At 32.2% G+C, this 20934-nt stretch overlaps 4 protein-coding genes across 6 annotated transcripts; all 4 read right to left on the reverse strand.

The window, feature by feature from the left end:
- Window positions 1–10: 10 nt before the first annotated feature.
- On the reverse strand, window positions 11–1574 carry LOC124496169 (uncharacterized). Its single transcript, XM_075732711.1, is given in 2 exon segments — window positions 11–602; window positions 748–1574. Coding segments are annotated over 2 exon segments (1026 nt in total). The 5' UTR covers window positions 1193–1574; the 3' UTR covers window positions 11–21.
- Window positions 1575–2652: 1078 nt separating this feature from the next.
- On the reverse strand, window positions 2653–4666 carry LOC124496168 (uncharacterized). Its single transcript, XM_047059659.2, has 2 exons — window positions 3450–4666; window positions 2653–3315 (listed from the first exon to the last, which is right to left on the reverse strand). Exons 1-2 carry the CDS (start codon window positions 3646–3648, stop codon window positions 2747–2749), a joined length of 768 nt encoding a protein of 255 aa, XP_046915615.1. The 5' UTR covers window positions 3649–4666; the 3' UTR covers window positions 2653–2746.
- Window positions 4667–4819: 153 nt separating this feature from the next.
- LOC124495445 (uncharacterized) lies at window positions 4820–7046 on the reverse strand. Of its 2 annotated transcripts, none has more exons than XM_075732712.1 (2): window positions 5747–7046; window positions 4820–5633 (listed from the first exon to the last, which is right to left on the reverse strand). In XM_075732712.1, exons 1-2 carry the CDS (start codon window positions 6120–6122, stop codon window positions 5068–5070), a joined length of 942 nt encoding a protein of 313 aa, XP_075588827.1. In that variant the 5' UTR covers window positions 6123–7046; the 3' UTR covers window positions 4820–5067. The 2 variants fall into 2 exon arrangements, with proteins under 2 accessions (XP_075588827.1, XP_075588828.1); XM_075732713.1 differs by having other exon boundaries at window positions 4820–5591; window positions 5747–6122.
- LOC124495442 (mutS protein homolog 4) lies at window positions 6594–20796 on the reverse strand. 2 transcript variants are annotated; one of them, XM_075732709.1, is made up of 10 exons: window positions 19632–20796; window positions 18952–19561; window positions 16955–17801; window positions 16614–16811; window positions 15890–16556; window positions 15400–15836; window positions 15021–15323; window positions 14651–14918; window positions 14117–14498; window positions 6668–6807 (listed from the first exon to the last, which is right to left on the reverse strand). In XM_075732709.1, the coding sequence occupies exons 1-10, from the start codon at window positions 19777–19779 to the stop codon at window positions 6795–6797; spliced, it is 3873 nt and encodes a 1290-aa protein (XP_075588824.1). In that variant the 5' UTR covers window positions 19780–20796; the 3' UTR covers window positions 6668–6794. The 2 variants fall into 2 exon arrangements, with proteins under 2 accessions (XP_046914778.1, XP_075588824.1); XM_047058822.2 differs by lacking the exons at window positions 18952–19561; window positions 19632–20796 and having other exon boundaries at window positions 6594–6724; window positions 16955–18750.
- Between the last annotated feature and the right edge of the window lie 138 nt (window positions 20797–20934).

Below are 20934 nucleotides of genomic sequence, written 5' to 3' on the forward strand. Positions count from 1 at the left end.
TGTGAACTTGGGAAGAGTGTCTTACTGTTTGGGTTGTTGTTGTTTATCATTGTTGAATGTAGTGAAATTATTATCATCATCAATCATCTCTAATGAGCTTAATTGTTCATCACTTAAATTATTATTGTTATTAACATTCACATTCGACGATCTAATTGGAGTGGTGGTTGTATTATTGTTGTTTGAAGATGAAAGAGACGATCCAGCAGCGCTACTATCAATTTTAACCAATTGATCATCAAAATCATCACTTCCATTGGAACCGGTGGCCGAACTAGATCCACCACCAGCACCACTACCGCCTAAAGTTGGCTGATCACTTTCTTCTAATGAATCAATGGACTTAATATCCATATCTGGATCGTTGATTATTGCTGTTGGTGATTGTGATGTTGTACGTGCAGCATCTGTAGCTACAGCAGCAGCAGCAGTAGCAGCTGTAGATCCAATATTAGATTGATCGTCGTTATCACGCCATACAAGATTTAATGGACCAACACTATCATCATTTTCACGATTATGGCATTTATGTTCACCATCACAAAGTGGAAATGTTTTAGATTTCCAACAACGGCAATAGGATATTTTCTTTTTCGTTGTATCTTTTTTGAAGGGAAGAAAATCAAAAGAAATAATCAATAGTGTCTATATGTAAAAAGAAGAAAAATTCAAATTTTGAAATTTTGAAATTTTGAAATGGCTAAGCTAAACAAACTAGTCAAACTGACAACTGTTATGTAATGGAACGTTCTCATTGCATAGAAGATTCAGCCACGGCTTTTGAATGATATTCATCCTTTAGATCGGCTGATAGATGACGCCATCGTCGCAATAGTTCATCAAGAATTTCTTCATTCAAATCATCGTCATCATCATCGACATGGATTTTGGAATTAAATTCTTGTCGAATGATTGGCATTTCATCAAAACAAAATATATCGAATGCAAGATCATCTATATCTCCTTTTAAACTATATCGTTTACGTTTAATCAATGGCTGTGCCAATTGTTGTTGTTGTCGGAAAGAATTCGGTTCAATATTTGATTCATGAATGGCATTCATTTGAGATACAAACGATTCTCGACGTTCTTTTATCGTTTCTGGTTCTGGTAAAATTGTAACGATTGCATCGTCGAATTTAACCTCTTTTACAATGTTGTTATCGTCATTCGGACAAGTAGTGGGCTTCATTTCTAGCTGATCATCATTGTCATTTAATTCGAGATTTTCCAAATTTTCTTCTTTCTGATCAACATCATTATCTGCATCGGATTCCTCATCGATTTCAATCAAATATTCTTCATAATCATCTAGATTGATTTCTCCTCGAACCACTTCGATATTATTATCTGGTTTTAACGATGATTCGATTGGATCTAATTGTGATATAGATTGGATCGATTTTTTTTTGTTTCATGGTGTGAACACAAAACATTTTTAAAGATTCGTTTGATTGGTGAAATATGGACAGGTCAATAAGCAAGAACGAATGATCGATTGTATTGGCTTGGTTGTGGCATGGTAAAAAACTAACTATAGCTAGCTGAACACGTTTGATGATGGAAAACTAATGAAATTTAAACTTACTTCGATCAATATCATCGATATTCACTTCACAGCTTCGAGCATGCTTTTTATCCAAATTCATTTGGATTCGTTTTCGATTACAACGCGAACGGTAATGTAGATAGGCTGCATAACCAATGGCCAATGATGTACAAATCCATGGGAGATATGTACGTATAGATGATGATGATTGTGAACAAAAAATCTGACCGTGCATTATTAGATGAAATAATGAAAATGAATCTAAAACAAGCAAAAATCAAACGATAAATTACAATTTGCAAACAATTATTAAAATCAAATCTTACACGATGATGTAAGCGTAACAAAAGGGCAGCGAAATCAAACGATGACGAAAGAGTTTGGAAAGAATCCAGAAAACAAATTTTGATAACAAAGTAAAAACGTTTGTTTTACTCGTTTAACCAACTGTCGACGATGATGATCTCAAAGATTGAAAGCTGATGATGAAAAAAGTTAAGGAGAAACCAAAAACGTTTACACAAATGCGGCTTTCTGATTGCTGATTGCTGATGATAATCTTATTTATTGTTGTGTTGTTTCTTGTTGTTTCTGTGTTTGATGCAGACGATGATCATCATCATACATTTACATTAAACATTTCAAACATCGCACATACGCCCACATGTGTGATCACTATACTATGCAGATGCAAATGTACATACAATAAAACATGTCATTGTCGAACCAATGTCATCATCATCATAATCATCGAATTTGTTTATTAAAAATATGACGATGATAATGCTAGTATATCGATGTTATAATTCGGTACATTTGTATCACATATCACACGATGATGATGAAAAGGCGCAAATTTATTTTATTCAGGAAAATTTTTTCTCCAAAGAGCTGCAAGTGAATATTCCAGAAGAAACAGTGCAACGGTGTTTGGATCAAATAGCTTTTGGGAAAAAAAAAATTCCATTGAAATTCATGGATATCAACATTGAATTCAATGTGCACATGTGTTTGCCAAGAAAGTTTCACTGTCAAAGTTGTTTCCCGGAATGTTTCGGCTATGCACAAAAAACAACCATTATACAGAATAATTGGTTATATAGAAAAAATAAATAAATTTTTTATTTTTATTATTTCAAAACAATTCATTACTTTCAAAAACAAACAAATTTATGATTTTAATTTGAGTTTCTTCGCTTAAAGAACTGAACGAAAATTTCCAGACAATGAATTACTATGATTTGAATTGATGGATGTTCGACGAGATTTATCATCATCATCATCATTCGATTCGACTATATCGACAATAATAGCACAGGATTTAGGGTTTTTAATTGATTCAAACAAATTCTCATCATCATCATGATCGGATTCGTTATTTTCATTGATACGGCCACCACCAATAGGATGATAATAATTATGATTTGATTTTTGCCTTAAAATATTTGTTGTATATCGTTGATATGGTATAATCGATTTACAGCGATAATGTTGAATAATGAATAGAATGGTCAATACGGCAGTCAATATGAATGCAATGAATGCTGCCCAATTGCCAGCCATATTTGATTGTTGTTGCCATTGTCCAAATCGTTGGAAATCATGGCCATTATGATAATGACGATGATGATTCATAACCAAACATGTTGTGGCCAATGTTATATTGATGGCAGCAAATAATATTAACGCTAAACGATTCACGCGACAAATACCTATTAGACCGATCAAATAATTGCCGGCAATGAATACAAGTATTAAAATGATTCCTAAAGAGAAAAATAAAGACCAATTTAATCAATGCTTTTCCTACTAGTTGGTTGTGCATATATCCTCCAACTAGCAATAAACCAAAAATGTCTTACATCAACAATGTAATTAAAGTGAATAATGAACCGCTTACCTTGTTTGCCATCCGAATACTGTTGTTGTTGTTGTCGATGGTCATCAATTTGCATAAAAATCATTACAAATATAATGGCCAAAACTGAACAGATCAACATGAATAGGATCAATGTTAATAAAGCATAACGAATCAATCGATGTGAATCAAATGATTCAATCGATTGATTTTCAAATTCTTGTCTTTGACGGTTTTTCATTTTTTTTTCTATATTTCTTAACCAAAATCAAAATTCACTTGTCAATGACAAACAAACAAATAGAGAAAGAAAAAAATTCTGCAAATCTTTGCACACTAATTTGTCTCTAGTCCATAACAGATGTGTTATACATAAACACAAACGTCAATTATCTATCCATTGCATGTATTCCATTTGATTCAATTCGATCATTGGTATCCATTTGGCTCATTTTTGGTCCAATTTTTTCTTCTCATCCAACATATTCTCTCTCTATATATATAACACACATGGAATGTGGAGGTAGCATACCCACACGCATAGTGTGATTTTTTCCTTTGAATGTTTCATGCTCACAACTTGTTACAGGAATCATATTCTCTCTCTCTCTCTCTGTGTCTCTATATGGTATACCATATGTTCCACGCACGAATTTGGACATTCTTTAGATGATTATTAATGAATCAAATAGAAAATATAGTTTTACAAATAAGCCAGCCCAAAAGAAAAAAACGTTGCAAACATTTTTCACACCCATCATTACTAGATGGCAGAATTCGATCCATTCAACGGACATGTATGGATTTGCAACATTGAAAATAATCATATGAAATCTAATCGAATGAAATGAAAATCCATGTATTACACACATGAAATGATTATGAATACAATGTCACAGCCACGACAGCAACAACAAAAAGCAAACATTCGATTAAGTCAATTTCATTGTTGTCGTCATTTGTAGTTTCGATAATAAAGTTCAGATATCGATTCAAATTCTAATTAGGAAAAAACAACAACAACAAAGCCAAAACAAAACGAAAATTCCAAAGAATTATTTATCTCTTGATTCATGTATTTCATGTTGTTGTAAAATGTTTCGATTTCGGCAATTCTGCCATGATGATGATGTGGATGATAATAAATTAAAGCGAACATACACATACGACAATGAAACCAAGTATAGAACAGATGGATAGATGGAAAAGAAATGCGAAATGAAAAAAACAGTAAGCCATTCATCTAGCTTTTCATGTTATTTTACTGATCCAGTCAGTTTTTTTCTAGATTCTCACTTTATATTCAGTATTCCTTATCATTCTGAATGTTGGTCTCATGTGTGTGGTTTCCGGTCCAAGGGATCATAGGACCAGCTTGTCATTTGGTCATCTGGCTATAAATTCTCTCATTCTTATTATATGGAAGGATAAAGAATTTATTCATTTTTTACATTCTTCGTTTCATTGTTCTGGTGATTGATTGATTGATCATCATGATCATTAAAAATAAAATAAAGTAAACATATGTGTGTCGAATAAAAATGGAAACAAAACAGAAAAGAAAAGGAAAAAATGATTCAACGAATAAAATATTTGAAACAACCAAGTTCCGCCATCATCTTTTTCGTTTTGTTTTGTATAAATTTTTGAAAAACAAACGCTAAACAGCATGAAATTGTGGATCATTTTTAGGCACATAACAATGGCTATTATTATTAAGTGCCGATGTTGATGATTGTTGTGGTGGTGGCAACGGCGATGATGGTGATGCTACATTTGATGATGATGATTTAGTCCGTTGATGATGATGATGATAATGATGATGAGTATTAGATCCGGAAGTAGAATGATGCGATGATTGAGGCGGTGGTGGTGGAGGTGGTGGTGGTGTACCATGATGTTGCTGATGTATTAAATGATGTTGTGTTGATGTTGACGATGATGCTGCTATTGGTAATGGTAATGGTACTAATAATGATGAATCAGCAATGGCCGATTGATGATCAAATAATTGTTGTTGTTGTTGTTGTGAGCATTTATTTGTGGTCATCATTAATAATGATGATGATAGTGTTGGATTATTATTATGTGGTGAATGATAGTATGGATTCGAATGATGATGATGATGATGATGATGAGCAGCTTCTTCACAAGGCATCCGGTATTTTATTATGCATATTGCATCTGTAAATGATAGTATACAGATTACGAGCAAATAGTACATACCTTGTTTGTTTCAAATAAATAAAAATCAAACATAACCAAAAAGTTAATGGTATTGTGACATATTGGGTTTGTTATTTGAAAACAAACAAAAAACTAAACGAAACCAAACTTACCAATAAGATCACTTTGATATTGAGATGAAACAGTGTTGCCGAAAAATATGAGCAAAAATGTTAATGCTGATAGCCAACTAAAAAATATGAGCATTTTCAAATGTTGTATAAGGCTTGCAATCAAACCAATAACCAGAACTAAATCTAATAAAATGGCCACAGTTGGATGATATGATGGCCATGGTATGATTGTTATATGAAATATTTGCATCTGGGATAGTATCATAAATATTAATGTCAGCAATATAATCATAATACGACTCATTTGAATACAGAATAATGTTTTGGACATTTTGGCCAAAAAAATAAGGGCTAACGGCTTGTTTACTAGTTTTTCTTTGTATTTTTCTTTCACACTGTTTAGCAAATTTAGCATTGACGTCGTTATTGATGATGATGATGATGATGACCATCCATATGACCATAACTGAGATATGAGAGATTTTCAGTAAAATTTTGCCTGTCTAAATAATGTCTGTTTGTCGTATTATCGCAACTTGATTTTTTAGAAAAAAAAATATTGATTGATTCAATAGAATCGAATAAGAATCTTGTGGATGTGTTTTTCTTTACATTGGTAGTCATCAAACACTTGAATAACAATCATGATGATCATCGTCGTAGTCGTCGTCGACAACCCACTTGAAATTGAATGAAAATTAGCAATAGAGACAGAGACCACCAATCAATGTGTATTGTAATGATTGAGACACATTCGAATTTCACATATTTCCCATTGTCATCGTTGTCGTTTTTGTTGTCGATAATAATAATAATAACATAATAATTTCAATTTCAACAACATATGGCTTGGCTCTACAGAAGAATTTCTTATCAGAAAAGTTTTATCTTGTTTCAATTGTTGAAAATGTCACAATTTCGTTGTTGTACATCTCTGCGTGTCAAATAATTGATTTTTCGTTTCGTTTCATTATTATTGTTGATGATGATAATTTTCGTGCGTGCATTGAGCAATTACTTTTTTGTATGATGTAGATAAATAAATTACAAATTTTGAATCACAAACGGAAAGAGAGAAAGAAAAACATTAGCCCCACACACTAAAATCAATAAAAAAATAAGGTCGTTTTTTTCATTCAATAAAAAGTGATAATAAAAATTAAATTAAATTAAAATCGACGACCACAAACACAGAGTTGACATTCGACATTTGACACATTCAAAACACACACACGTACATTACACAAGCCCCGAATAAAAAAATAATGCCAATATATGAATCCGATCGAGGAGATGGAAAAAAAACATCAAACAACCAAATGAACGAATTTCAAATCACACAATCTCGATATAAGTGTCTGTGTGTGTGAACCAAATAAAAAATACGGGCTCGACACTTTTTTCTTCTAACACACACTATGTCTATGTCGACTGTCTGAATATTTTTTTCATTTCTTTTACTTTTCATCCAAAAATGTAGTTTTCGTTATTGCTGTTGTTGCTGTGTTTTCAATAATAACGATAACATGCAAAAAATTTCATTTTATTGCACAGAATCCATCAATGAGAGAGAAAGAATCTGCAGACGTCTAAAAAACTGTCTGTGTTTTTTTTTGTTTTGTTTTGTTGATGTTATTGCAACTTCTAGGGCCTGTGATTATTGTAGACCTAGGCCTCCTAGATGTAGAAACATTCCTAATAATGATGATGGTAGCGTACATTTCAGTGGGCGTGTGTGTACATCATCACCAATGGATGGGACCCAATTCATTGACTCATTTATTGATCCATCCAAATGGTGGTGGTGGATCAAAGTTTAAAGTGAAAAATATGGGAAAAGAGAGGAAAAAAGTTTTTGTTATTTCGTTATTGTTCACAGTTTGCAAATCAGTCTTGAGAAAAAAATGATGCGGCAAAATTCACAGGCGTCTAAAGAGATGCTACTATGGTGTTACAATCATGATAACCACCACCACCATCACTAATACTAGTAGTAATACTGCCACTACTATTACCTATTTATCAAGGTTCTACTTCCTCTTTCATGGATTGGCCATTCGTTGGATCCAAAAAAAAAAAAACTAGAAACTAGGTCCAATTTTCAGGAATTTTTTTCTTCTACCACTACACAAGCGTGAGCCAAACAGATGAAAAAAAAATCGAAAAATTCTAACATCTACATCTAGTTGTGTGCAATGATTATGAATAATTTTCTGTATTGAAATCAACGAGCAATGGGCCTGGATTGTTTTCTTTCTTTCAATGTTTTTATTTGTTATTCAATCATTTATTCATTTATTCCCATTGTATTTGGAGAGAGAAAAACAAATGTCTCTCTCTCTCTCTGTCTGTTATTTGTTTGTTTCATGAATCAATGATTCATTCAGTTGGATCATTGATAAATTCAAATCGATTCAAGATGTATGATTTACAATGTCGTTTTGAAATCAAGAGAACAACAACAAAAAAACTTTGATAATGCGTGGGCGGATATCATCTTTTAGATCTTGAGAGTGGAGAAAAAGAATTCATTCTCAAACCGATTCAAAAACCACCACCAGGGATCAGTGATCAGTGATCATGGCAAATGAGCGAAAAAAGAAGAAAAGAAATAATGAAAAAACTTCTGGTTTTTCACTATGATGATGATGATGATAATGATGGAGAGAAGGGGATTGACCGGAAAACACACACACACACAGACAGAAAAAATGTTTATTTTCTATAGTTTCTCTGGTCAATTTACTACCAAGAACAAAAAAAACAAAAATGAATCTGAATTTTCGAAACAGAAAAAACAGGCAACGAAACAATTTTCCGCAAAAACTGTCGTGATCAATTGAAAATCAAATCATTTGTATTTCATTTTCTCACCACAGACAAACATCTCTTTTCATTTGAACATTCTGGCTTTCCTTCCGGATTTTTTTTTCGTTTTTCGTTTATTTTGAAGTTTGAGTCAAATTACCATCAAACATAGAAAAAATGACCAATTCAGTTCAAAACACTTGAATAGACTCTTTCAGTGTATAAATAAATAAATGAACAACTAAAACAAAACAAAAAGAGAAATCTAAATCTAGCAAGCGTCCAACAAACAGCGAACCAAAAAATCGATCCAAAGTGAAAACATTCATTAATTAAATTAGATTGAATTTTTTTTGGCTGTTGTTGTTTATCATTATTTCATTATTTCATTATTATTATTACAGTACAGTAGTACAGTTCACAGTTTTCACTCTTTTTTACCATATTTTCACTGGTCAAACTATATTGTATTTGCAACAGAGAATTCACATTGAAACATATGAAAATCATATAGAAGAATTGAAGCAATCAAGTATTTATGGCTAGCTAATAATATAAATATGATTCGAGAGAGAGAGAGGATGAATTGGATTTTTTGCTGGAAAATGAAATAATATGGATCAATGTCCAATATGGTTCCAAGTAGGAAAAAATAGTTAAAGGTTAGCTATATTGAACACCATTGGTTGATCATACATGTGATTAATGGCATTTCATTTCATTTCAGTCATTATAATTGGCCAACGCTCAAGCTGTGTTTGTGTTTTACTTGATTGAATTTTTCGATACTTGAAATTTATTTATCTAACATAATGTGTGTTTCGAATGTGAGTTCCATTTTCTCTTTCGCCCTTTCGATGGTTGTAATCAAACAAAAATTGAACAAAGAAATATCAGACAAGAAATGTTTTTGATTTTGTTTATAATGAATTTTTTCTCAAAAAAAATTGTCAATTTGAAATCTGATAAAACGATGATTTCTATTTTTAGACAGCTTTAGATTTTGTTTCCATTCACATCAAATGAGCAGAATAAAATTGGATTCAAAAATAGAATTTTTACATTTTTTATCAACGAATAAAACTGACAATGGCCAATAGATGGTTGAATGGATCATTGGATGCTAAGAAGAATGAATGAAAAAAAATCTTATTACTACAATAGAGAGAGAGAGAGAAATATTTTTAGCGAAAAATTTCATAAAAGATTGAGCCCGCAAAAGCCGATCCTTTTAAAAGCAATAGAGAATCGTGAAGAGAATAGAGAACTGGGAAGGTGGTATATTTGGAATTTTTCATTTTCTCACACAATTTTCTTTCGTTCGTTTGTTTGTTTGGGCAATGGATCATTTTGATTTTGTTTTTTAAGCATTCATGATTTTCATTCATTCATTATTCGGCTGACTAGACCTCGCGATATATTCACATTATTTGGTTTGACCGTTTTTAGATAGTGCCGGCTACTGGTCAGGACTTTAAATCGTTTTAGACAATCAAAAAACGGACAATTCGTGATTTGAAATTACACATACCCCAGTATTTCTGGATGTGGGAGTACTTAAATAAAACCTAGTTAAAATGAAATCAAATCTAAAATCCAATTGCAAAATCGATTCTATGCTCATTCATCCATCCATCCATCGATTGGGTCACCATCAAATTGCCATCGTCATCGATGTGATTAAGATGAGAGGATAAAAGGGGTATCACAGAATAATATAAAGAAATGGATAAAACAGGGAATATCGTTTGGTCACGTCGGTCGAATAAATAAATTTTCATTTAAGCGAAATGTGAAATGAAACAAAAATCGAGATGCGCTTGACGACACACAAACACCAGCAGCAGCCTCATCAATTTTTTTTCTTGTTGTTGCGGTGTTGAAGTGTTGAAAAATAGAATTGGATCCAACAAAAAACAACAGCAATGATGATGATGATGATGAGATATGGAAAAATGTGCTTTGTAATAATAATAATAATAATGGCCCATTCAAATCCGGTGGGAGGATATGAGAGTGAGTGGGGCGTTTCGAAAAAGAATCTCTTTGGCCGATGACGATGATGAAAATCCATGATGATGACAAACACTTGAATAGAGAATTTTCATTTATTTTTTTTGAAAAATAAAAAACTAGTGAAGCAACCACAACACTGCTGTTGTACTCAATCATTTTCGTTTTCTGTCATCGTCGTTTCGCCTATTTTCAAATTGTTCTCGAAATTTTCTTTTTCTTTTTTTTCTTAAAAAATTCATCACATCATAACATTTTTTTATCATAAACTTGCAATTTCATTCGTTGAAAATGGGCAACCCAAGCTATACTAAGAAGTGGAAAAGTGAGATAAAAAAAATTATCGCCGGAAATGTGATAAGAAAAAACTGGCGACAACGGAAGTAGAATTAGTCGGCATTTGGTTCATACGAAAATACTCGTACACACATAAAGCAATGGGAAAAAAGTTATGGAAACAAATAAAAAACAAATTGTCAAAAGGAAAATTTTGCTGCATGTTGAAAATGAAAAAGTTTGATCACTAAGACGACGACGACGACAACGACGACTGCGATGACAGTGATGATGAGATGAACAAAAAAATGGCTTATCAATTGTGGATGAATGAATTTTGTGAGGAAGAAAAACACACACAGATATTTGACCTATGCATGCATCCATCATAAAAATTCACGTTCAGAATGACAATTTCTTCTCATTCTTTATATTGATTTATCGTCATTATCAAATGAACATCAATCTCCTACAATCAATGCATTTTCATTTGTCAATGATGACGATGATGATGATACTTGATTCTTACTTTTATATTCAGACAACAAAAAGTTATAAAATACAAACTTTTCTCTTTTCTTCCATACGAATAAAAACAAAAACAAAAAAAGAATTTCCGCTTGACCGCTGTCAATGTTTATTCAAGAGAGAATAATGATAAAAGAAAAAAATGCTATCAAGTCTGAGATACAGAAAAATTGAAAAAAATTGATCCAATTCATTCGCATTTCATTTTTCATGTCACTTTACTTCAATGGAACTGATGATGACAAAGAGAGATGGGCTTAGAAAGCACCAAGTTGCTGTCACACAGTCAATCATGGTTCGGATCAACGAAATAGACTTGATTATTATTTTATTATTCTCAAGTATTCACTCGATTCTCTTATTGTGGCTGGTGGTGGTGTTTGTAACTTATAAAATTTTTTTTTATCACTTGGGTTCCAGATGGCCCTCAGGATATAGATTTTGAACGACAATTTTGACAATGTAACCATAAGATGTTAACATGACAAATGGCCATTGCTGAACAAACACTAACAATTTATCACAAAGTCAAATTACAAGTTAATTGATTATGAATAATTTAATTTAGATCCAACTGCCACCACACACTTATTAGATCATCAATTGATTTCCCACTTAGATTCTGGCCGATATGCCCAAATCATCTTCATCGAGATGAATCAATTTATATAGAGAAAAAATGGCCAGAATTTGGATTTTATTCTCTCTCTCTCTTTCTATATATATAAAAACAAGTCATTTCTGTTTGTTTGTTTTATGTTTGTCATATCGCTTTTGTTTCGTTTTTTTTGGTTGGTATCTCTTCTATATCCGCCGAGGTATACGATCGTATCCATTTCATTATTCAAGTTTTTTTTATCTATTCTCAGAAATGATGATGATGATGATGAATAAATACAAAACGACGATAAATAAACAAAGGGAGAAAACATACACACACACACACACAAACACAATATATATTGATAAAAACTAAAAAAAATTCTGCAAACAAAAATGATTAGAATAGGAGAAAAATTCTGTTTTTCTTGTCTTTATCAATGGAATTCATTCTTTTTTATACATGTTATTCATATATACATGGTCGATGAATACGTTCAGTGCATCATCATTTCTCCAATGATGAACGAGGTGTTGTTCACAACTGTGCACAAGTAAATTTGAATCGAATCAACTCATGTGTGTGTATTATGGGTTAGGTATGTATGCAAAGGCAAATGTAAAGTTTCATCAAACACACACACACACACTTTAGGTGCCAAATTTTTTTAATAAAAAAGAGAAAAAAGAATGAGAGATGGAGGAAATGAATCACACATTGTGAATATTTTTGATGACAAACAACAACGACAACAACAACAAAGAAAGAAAGAAAGAAAGAAAAATTGGTGATGATGAAAAAAAACAGAAAATTCAATTTGAAAAAAAACTGATCAAATATTTAAAATATATCTATCTATCTATCTATTTTTTTCATTGTGTACACTGTACAGTTTTCGTTTTTGCCAGCAATAACAAATTCGCAAGTATGTGATTCAATGAATTTGGAATCATGTGAAACTATGAATCATATGGATTCGAATTTAATAAACAGTCTCTTGTTGTTGTTGGTGGTGGTGGTGGTGATGGATTTATCAAAAAAATTGAATACATTTTTCATGTCTATACAGCAGCAAAGAATCAGTTGTTCAGTTTCAGACTTTTTTGCAATTTCATTTTCAAAGACAATTTTTTTGTTGTGAAATAAATGATAGGAAAGACACGAAAAAAATGAAAAGAAAATCCATCAAATGGATGGATATCGATGAAAAAAAAATCAATGAAATCATACGATTTTTTGTAGAAAAAGTAAAATTGTAAACTAGAATAAGGAGATATTCAAGAATTTCACTTGGAATTTGGATGAATTCGAAAAGAAAAAATTGCGGCTACAGGAGAGGATTGCAATAAAAAAAATCTAATGCTAAAACAACAATTCGCTAGAATAAAATTTTTTTCACTACTCTACTTTCAAAGAATCCATTTTCTATGATGTGATACTATGTGTGTGTGTGTTTCAAAAGAATAATTCAATTAAATTGCCTTAACTACCATTCACTCTCTCTCCCACAATGGAATAAATTAACATTTTTTTCTCTCTTGCTTTCGGCTTTGCTCATCACTATCACCATCAAACACCATCAACATCGAACATCAAAAAACAACAGAAAATAGAAAAAATAAAATTGGAAAACTAAAAAAAAAATTCTTTCGCTGTATAATAAAAAAAGTGGAAAATTTCACTTAACCTGTCTCATCAAAAATTAATAAATATCAAAAGAACATTGTGTGCGGTTTGTAAATAATCAACATTAATGTTGTTGGTGATGGTGGTAAAAATGAGAAAATAAAAAAAAACTCTGTATTGTAAAGAATTTGCCAAGTTAAAGAAACCATCAAACTTGATGGACAATATGTCCATTATGTGATGCGATATGTATGTTATGTGCTCATATTCATTTAATTTCCGTTTCCTGTTATGGATGATTAAAATCAAATGAATGTGACATGCACACAAAAAATGACATTAACAAACAAACAGACAAACAATAATGAATTGAAGGACGAAAGCAAATAAACAATTTGAAAAAAGTTTTATCTATTCATTGATTGATTAAAATAAGGGTATTTCACTAATCTAAAAAGCTAACTAAACTAGCGAATCAATGATTAAAGAATAGGAAATGAAATGAGTATGATAAATGGCAGATTATAGTATTTAGATTCAATTTGATCATGTCTTACTATTTTGATTGATCCAAAAATTCTTGTCGTAATTCTTCATACATTATCTGTAAATCTCGTACCATGATGGCATTAATTTCAGCCTGTGGATTTGTCATCATAAAATGTAACAAACGTGCTGCGATTCGATATTTGGCTTGTAATTCTTCATCCAAAATGTCGACGATTTCATTGTCGACAGTAGCATCGGTTATATCAAACAATGATCGTAAAGATGGTGAATGAAACATTGATGATGATGGCCGAAATCTTTGAGCGATCATTTTGGCATATGAAACGATTTTTTCATCAAGGCCAGATTGTTCGGCCAAAAGTATTCCATAGAATTGTTCTCGCGTTCGGCCCGAACGTAATATGTGTGGATATTTGCAGATCAGATTGTCTATGAATTAAAATGGTGAAGAAAGTAAAAAAAGAAAAATTAGATCAAGTAAAAAGTGGAATTCAAAATGAAACACAAATCAATCATTCCTTTTTACTTTTTTTCAAAGTTGTAAATCATTCGAATCCAAGAATACGAAAACTGTAACTTACTTTCTAATCGTTCTTCTGAACTAAAATGATGATTGCTTACGTTGAAATAATATTTTGACAATGATGTTAGCTGAGGAAAATGTGTGGCGAAAATGGTGAAGGATGATTGGGACATTAGTAATGATTCACAAAACGACCAATATGTTGGAAAAGTCGATTCCATAATCTTATTATTGACAACAGCAGCATTCTCATCATAAGCATCAGGAGTAGAACTAGAATCACGACCAAGTTCGTCGATCAGTATTAAACAGTTTGGTGAAATGTGCTTTTTATAGATTGATTTTTGTTCATGGCCAAGTGAAAATGCAGCAGATGGCATAAATTAGAAAAGGGTTACAATCATAAAGAATAGAATGGATGCACTTACATTGAGTATATAATGTAATTCTTTGATTTCAACCATAAACGATGAACTATTCATCTGTAGATTATCATTCATCGCCATTCGAGTGAAAATTTTGTCACATAAACGAAATGTTGTATCTATTTGTGCCGGCACAAATGAACCAATCTGTGCCAGTATCTGTATGAGACCAATCTGTTTCAGAAAAGTCGTCTTTCCGCTCATATTTGGTCCGGTTATGATATGGAAATTGAGATCATTGCTTAGGAATATGGAATTAGGTACGGAAATGCCGCCGGATATATTATCAAGTACCGGATGTGTTCCCTTTTTTTCCGATAAAAAACAAAACACGAAAATAAAAAACAAGTTTTAAGAGAAAATGCTCAAGGCGTATAGTTACCTGAATAATTTCTGTATAATGAGAACTGAATTGGGGTCGTACCCAATTTGCACATAAACTTTGATAAGCAAACGAATAAACGAGGTCAATGTTGGCCACAATATCAGTCAGATTATAGAGGCAAGAAATTTTTGTCCGTATTTGTTCAATTAATCCAGTAATGATGTTATCACTTTGTAGGTAGATTTCTTCTATCGATTGTCGAATACGATTATTGAGACGCGTCAAATCATCTGATGTGAATGAAATACAATTTTTGGTCACATGAACATCTTTAAATATTGATGGCAATCGTTTTTGTTGACATAAAATGGGGCCACGATTGATGTTATGTTTATCTTTGTTTTTATCATTACTCTTCATCGGTTTAATTTGCATATGAAATCCTTTTGATGTGTTAAAATTAAGCCGAATACCAGGTAAACTGTATTTGACCTCTATGATAGAAATAATAGGTAAATTATTTTGAAATAGAATGATAATTACTTGCCATAAGCTTGTGTTAATGCCACAATATCGTCGATTGTTTCCGAATACATACTACGAGCAATGTCCAACATAGGATTGAATCGATCTTTGATTGCATAACAACGTTCCAATTTCATTGCTGCTGAGCCGCTACTGTTGAAGGTATTACTTTTTCCTGATGCAACACTAAGACCAAAAGCTGATTTCACACATTTAGCTTCACTATTGATAACCTGATCAATCATTGATTTAATCTGCTCATAACCAGGATCACCCAAAAGTTGGATATATTCAGCAAAAAGTTCTGGATTGCATTTTGTAAGTAAATTTCGTAGATGATCAACTAATGCTACAACGTGTTTCATATTAATGACATAGTCAATCTTTTTTTCAATTAGACGTATGACAACGGCCGACACAGATTTGACGCCGGCTGTTGTATTTGATGACATTGTAGACGTTGACACTTCAGCTGATTGACTTAAATCGGAATCATTGGAACGATTGTTATCATAGGATTGATGATGAGAATTGACGGGAACCAGTACCATATTGACAAGTAGCTGATCAAGATCAACCATACCAAAACTATCGAGAAGATTTTCAAAACTATTGAATATTTCCATAGAGCTAGAGATGGCTTCTATCATATCCAAACGTTTGCTAATCAATTCCAAGTTAGTAGTTGGCTGAAAAATAAGAACAACTTAATGATGAAAAAAAATAATAAGGAAAACAACACATACTTGCAGGATATTGGATCGAAGCAAAATGTAGCCGGATTTTGTTCGAGTTCGATTAATCGTACCGAATAAAGTATGCCAACTTTTTGGATCGGCCAGATTGATGATTAATTCGAGAATTTTGGCTGTAAGCGGATCGATAATCATCGTGTTTAATGAACTTTGATAAATTATTTTTATCGATTTTGGTGCATATTGAATCTTAGGGGAGAAGCAGCAACAAACATTTTCCATCAAATCGAAAATCAACCAAACGAACGAAATGTGAAATGAGCAAACCGACACAAATATTGTTGAGAAAAATTAACTTTGAATCAAATGTTTTTGCTCTAAAACAAACTTACTTGACGGACCACAATAAGGTAATGGAATAGTGCCGAACAAGCGGCCAAACAGTAATATTTGTTTTCCAATTGTAAATCGATCCATTGGCAATCATCATACGACAACGTTTGGATGATATCGAATCCACGTTTTTCGTTGAAAAATTTCCTATTAAATGGCCGATACACAATATCGGGAAATGATTCGATCAATGTGGACATCATTCGATTATTCGAGGACATTGTATGAGGGAATATCACTTCTACGGGCATATGAACCTGACATTTTGAACGTAATGATTCTGATGAATAATTATCGACAAATTGTGATACATGAAGAATGGGTATCGACTTTAGATCAATGAATGCGATTCCGATTTCGCCTTTAGCTTTACCACGGCCTTCCACAATCGACATGACAATTTCCGATTGAAAATGAATCGATGCATTCATACCAACATTTGAGACGGTCGATGTATTTAATGTTTTCGAACGATTATACGATGCATTATTTTGACCGTACGAACGATTATGTTTCGGAACAAAACTTTGATTTGGATTGGTAATGTTTATTCGATTGGAAATGTCAAACAAAGTGCCTCTTGACGAAGATTGTGAGGATAATGGAAGATTATTTCTCATCCAATCATTCGATGCGAATGACGGTGGCGATTTTAATGTTTGTCGAGATTCTTCTGAATAGATCGATGATATCGATTCAACCAATGGAGAGGGTAAAGAAAATCGATCAATGTCATTATCGTTAGAATGATGGCCACAACTTGGACCATCATCATTATCAAGATGGCAATTATGATTTTCCAAAACATTTGCTACAGCCATTGATGATGATGATGATGTGACCGCCGTAATCGTAGTTGTCAGTTTCATTGAATTATTATTATTGAATGGCATTGAATGGGCAAATTTAAATTGAGCAGCATCTTGTGCGTATGAACGAAATTCTCGAGCCATTCCAACTGATGATGATGGCGATGAATTATTCAATGAAAAACTTGGATTATCCTCGGAATTCATTGTCGGTTAATTTCAAGAGAATAACTGCAGAATTTATGCTCACAACTCGTTCGAAAGGAAATGATAAATTTATATCAAACTATCGATTGTGATAATCGATTATTCAAAAATTGACCAGAATTTTTATGAATTAAATAAAAACTTTTTTATTTTATTTTGTATAAAAATTTTTTTTATTGACTAATAAAATGAATGTCACACATCATATAGTAATGAGTGTTTTACAAAGTGATAATTAACAATCGACAATAATTATAGTAAGGCGTTTTTTGATGTGCTTGAATATGTGTATCACCGCTTTGCTTTCTGCAGTTTTTCAATTTTGAGAATTCGAAAATACCACTTTCTCCCTTTCCCATCCCAATTGAGAAAATGAAATGATCAGGCAAAGTAAAAGATGAAAGAAAAAGCTTGAATCGTCACCATTGAATGGGAAGTGATTTAAAATAATTCCAAGTACAAAGATTACTGTGAAAGAGGAAAAAAGGTCAATCAACACCACATGCAACCACCAATTGATGATGAAAGATAGATTAAATCGATAGAATTGGATGATAATTGATAACCAAAACAAAAATATTTACAAATACAAAAAATAACGAACCAAATTGAAAATACTAAGTAATAAGATAGATGAATGAAAGAGAGAATTGAAGAAAACAAAAAACAAATTATCAGGTATAACAAACAAATGATGAGATTCTGTCCTTCCATAAATGCAGATGCTACTCAATGATGATGATGATAAAAAGAGTTCATTTGATACATTGGGCATAAATCAATCCACTTTCTGCTCTTGTTTAGGATCATTATCTTCTTTTTGTTGTTGCTGAGCTATGGCAGCCGCTGCAGCTACAGCTGCTGATATTGTTTCCGTTGTTCGTATTTGATTATTATTGTTGGTCGTATTGTTCGATGAGGTTGTCACATTTGTTTCATTATTGTTAGTATTAGTATTATCCTCTGGAATGGATGGTGATGATGATAATGACGATGATGAGGTCGTTGTTGTTGTTGTTGCTGTTGTAGATGAATTGGTGGGAAGTACTTCCTCCGGAGAAGTAACAGCGTTTGGTGCTGCTGCTTGTTGTTGTACTAGTTGTGGTAGAACAATGTTTGAGGCATTCAATTTGATCGCATCTTCGTATTTCGGTGGTGGACAGCTAGCTGCAAAATATGACGGTGGTGGATCTTTCGGTAATTCTGTACCCAATATTGGATCGACCATAAATATACCACCGGTTTGGCTACGATTTGTACTACCCGGGGGTTGATATACAACAACAGCGGTTAATGGACCATTGGTTGTTGTTGATGTATGTTGTCGACGTGATGATGATGTTGTTGCTGCACTCCATAGATCCAAATTTTGTCTTTGAGCAAATATTTGTCGTTCTTTAAGCATTTCGGAAAATATTAACGATTGAGCAGCGATAGCCAAAAGGGTGAATAATGATACATTGAGATTTTTATTCTCTTTATTCGTAAATAATAGTGACAAAAACATTATCAATGTCAGGCTACCGGTTATCAGCACGGTAATTCGATGTTCACGAAATGAACCAATGATTGCTGCCATAAAATTAGAGCCTAAATTTATTGATGAAAAAAATTTATTAATGAACTGAATAAACGAAAGTTTTTTTTTTGGTATACAAACCAATCAATAATATGAACAAAACAAATGTTGGATCGAATATGTGTGAATATTGCAATAGTAATGATATTAATCGTATCAATACTAAACAATTCAATAACATTAGTGACATTCTCACGAAACGATAGCCAAATGTGTCTTCGATAGCCATTTTGTTGCTGCTGTTGTCTTTTTCTTTTTGTAAAAATTTCAAATCAAAAATTGTTTATGACTGAAAAATAAAGATTAAAAAATTGAAAAATAGATCAAATCATTGCCAAAAATAGGGACTCATGAAATGTACAAATTAAGAAAACAACAAAGAAATGATTGCTATGACGACGACGACGACGAAACCAGAATGTATCGGGTTACATTCCAAATTAAGAAGGAAAGAAAAAATTTAATCACAATTCGAATAATAAAACATTAACACTTGGTTGTTGTTTTTGTTGTTTACGAAAATTTTTCAATTAATTTTCAATCATTTGTTGGTCCAAAATGAAAAATTGATTCGTACAATTTTCTGGAGCCTTTGTTGTTGTTTTGTAAAGATTATTTCATAAGAAATTATTACAAGAGAAAAAGGCACGCAATAAAAAAAGTTGTTGGCATTTATAATTATTGTAACGTCTACCACCACAATTTCATCATTGATTTTTTCTTTACGTTCGATTTCGTTCTGGGATTTGTGTTTGTTTTGGGGTAACACAACAACAAATACACACACACAGAGAGAGATATAGAGAATAAGCTCAAATTAATCCAAAAATAATAAAATGATAACAACAAACAACAACAAAAAGTTTTGTTTTTTCTTCTTTGTTTTGGTTTTTGGTTTTTGATTTATGATAATGATATCGGATCAATGGATATGCTGTACAGATTAGTTGTAAAAACTAATGTTCAGGAACAACAAGTTGATAACATGATGATGATGATGATTCAATTGAATAGCATCCTCATGGCTAAATGATGATGACGGAAAAATCTTGAAATACATCAGTGATCAATGATCAACAACATTGTTGTTGTCGTCATCGAAATCTTGTGTATGGAACAAAAATTGCTCAACAATCTGACTTGAACGACGAAATGATTAGTTGGAATTACGACAAAATAATGAAAACGCCGTATATGATACATGTAGACACACGCACACGCATGTATCCAATACAACTGTGTATCATTTTAATGATACAAACATACCGTGAAAATGAGCACGTATTCCTTTCTCTCTCTCTCATGTCTGCATGCATTTGTATCGCCAGATACAATGTTTTCAAGTTCAAAACGCACAAAACAAAACAAATAAATCTTGCATATA

This window comes from Dermatophagoides farinae, chromosome 7, assembly GCF_024713945.1.
Source record: "Dermatophagoides farinae isolate YC_2012a chromosome 7, ASM2471394v1, whole genome shotgun sequence".
Taxonomy (NCBI): Eukaryota; Metazoa; Arthropoda; class Arachnida; order Sarcoptiformes; family Pyroglyphidae; genus Dermatophagoides; species Dermatophagoides farinae.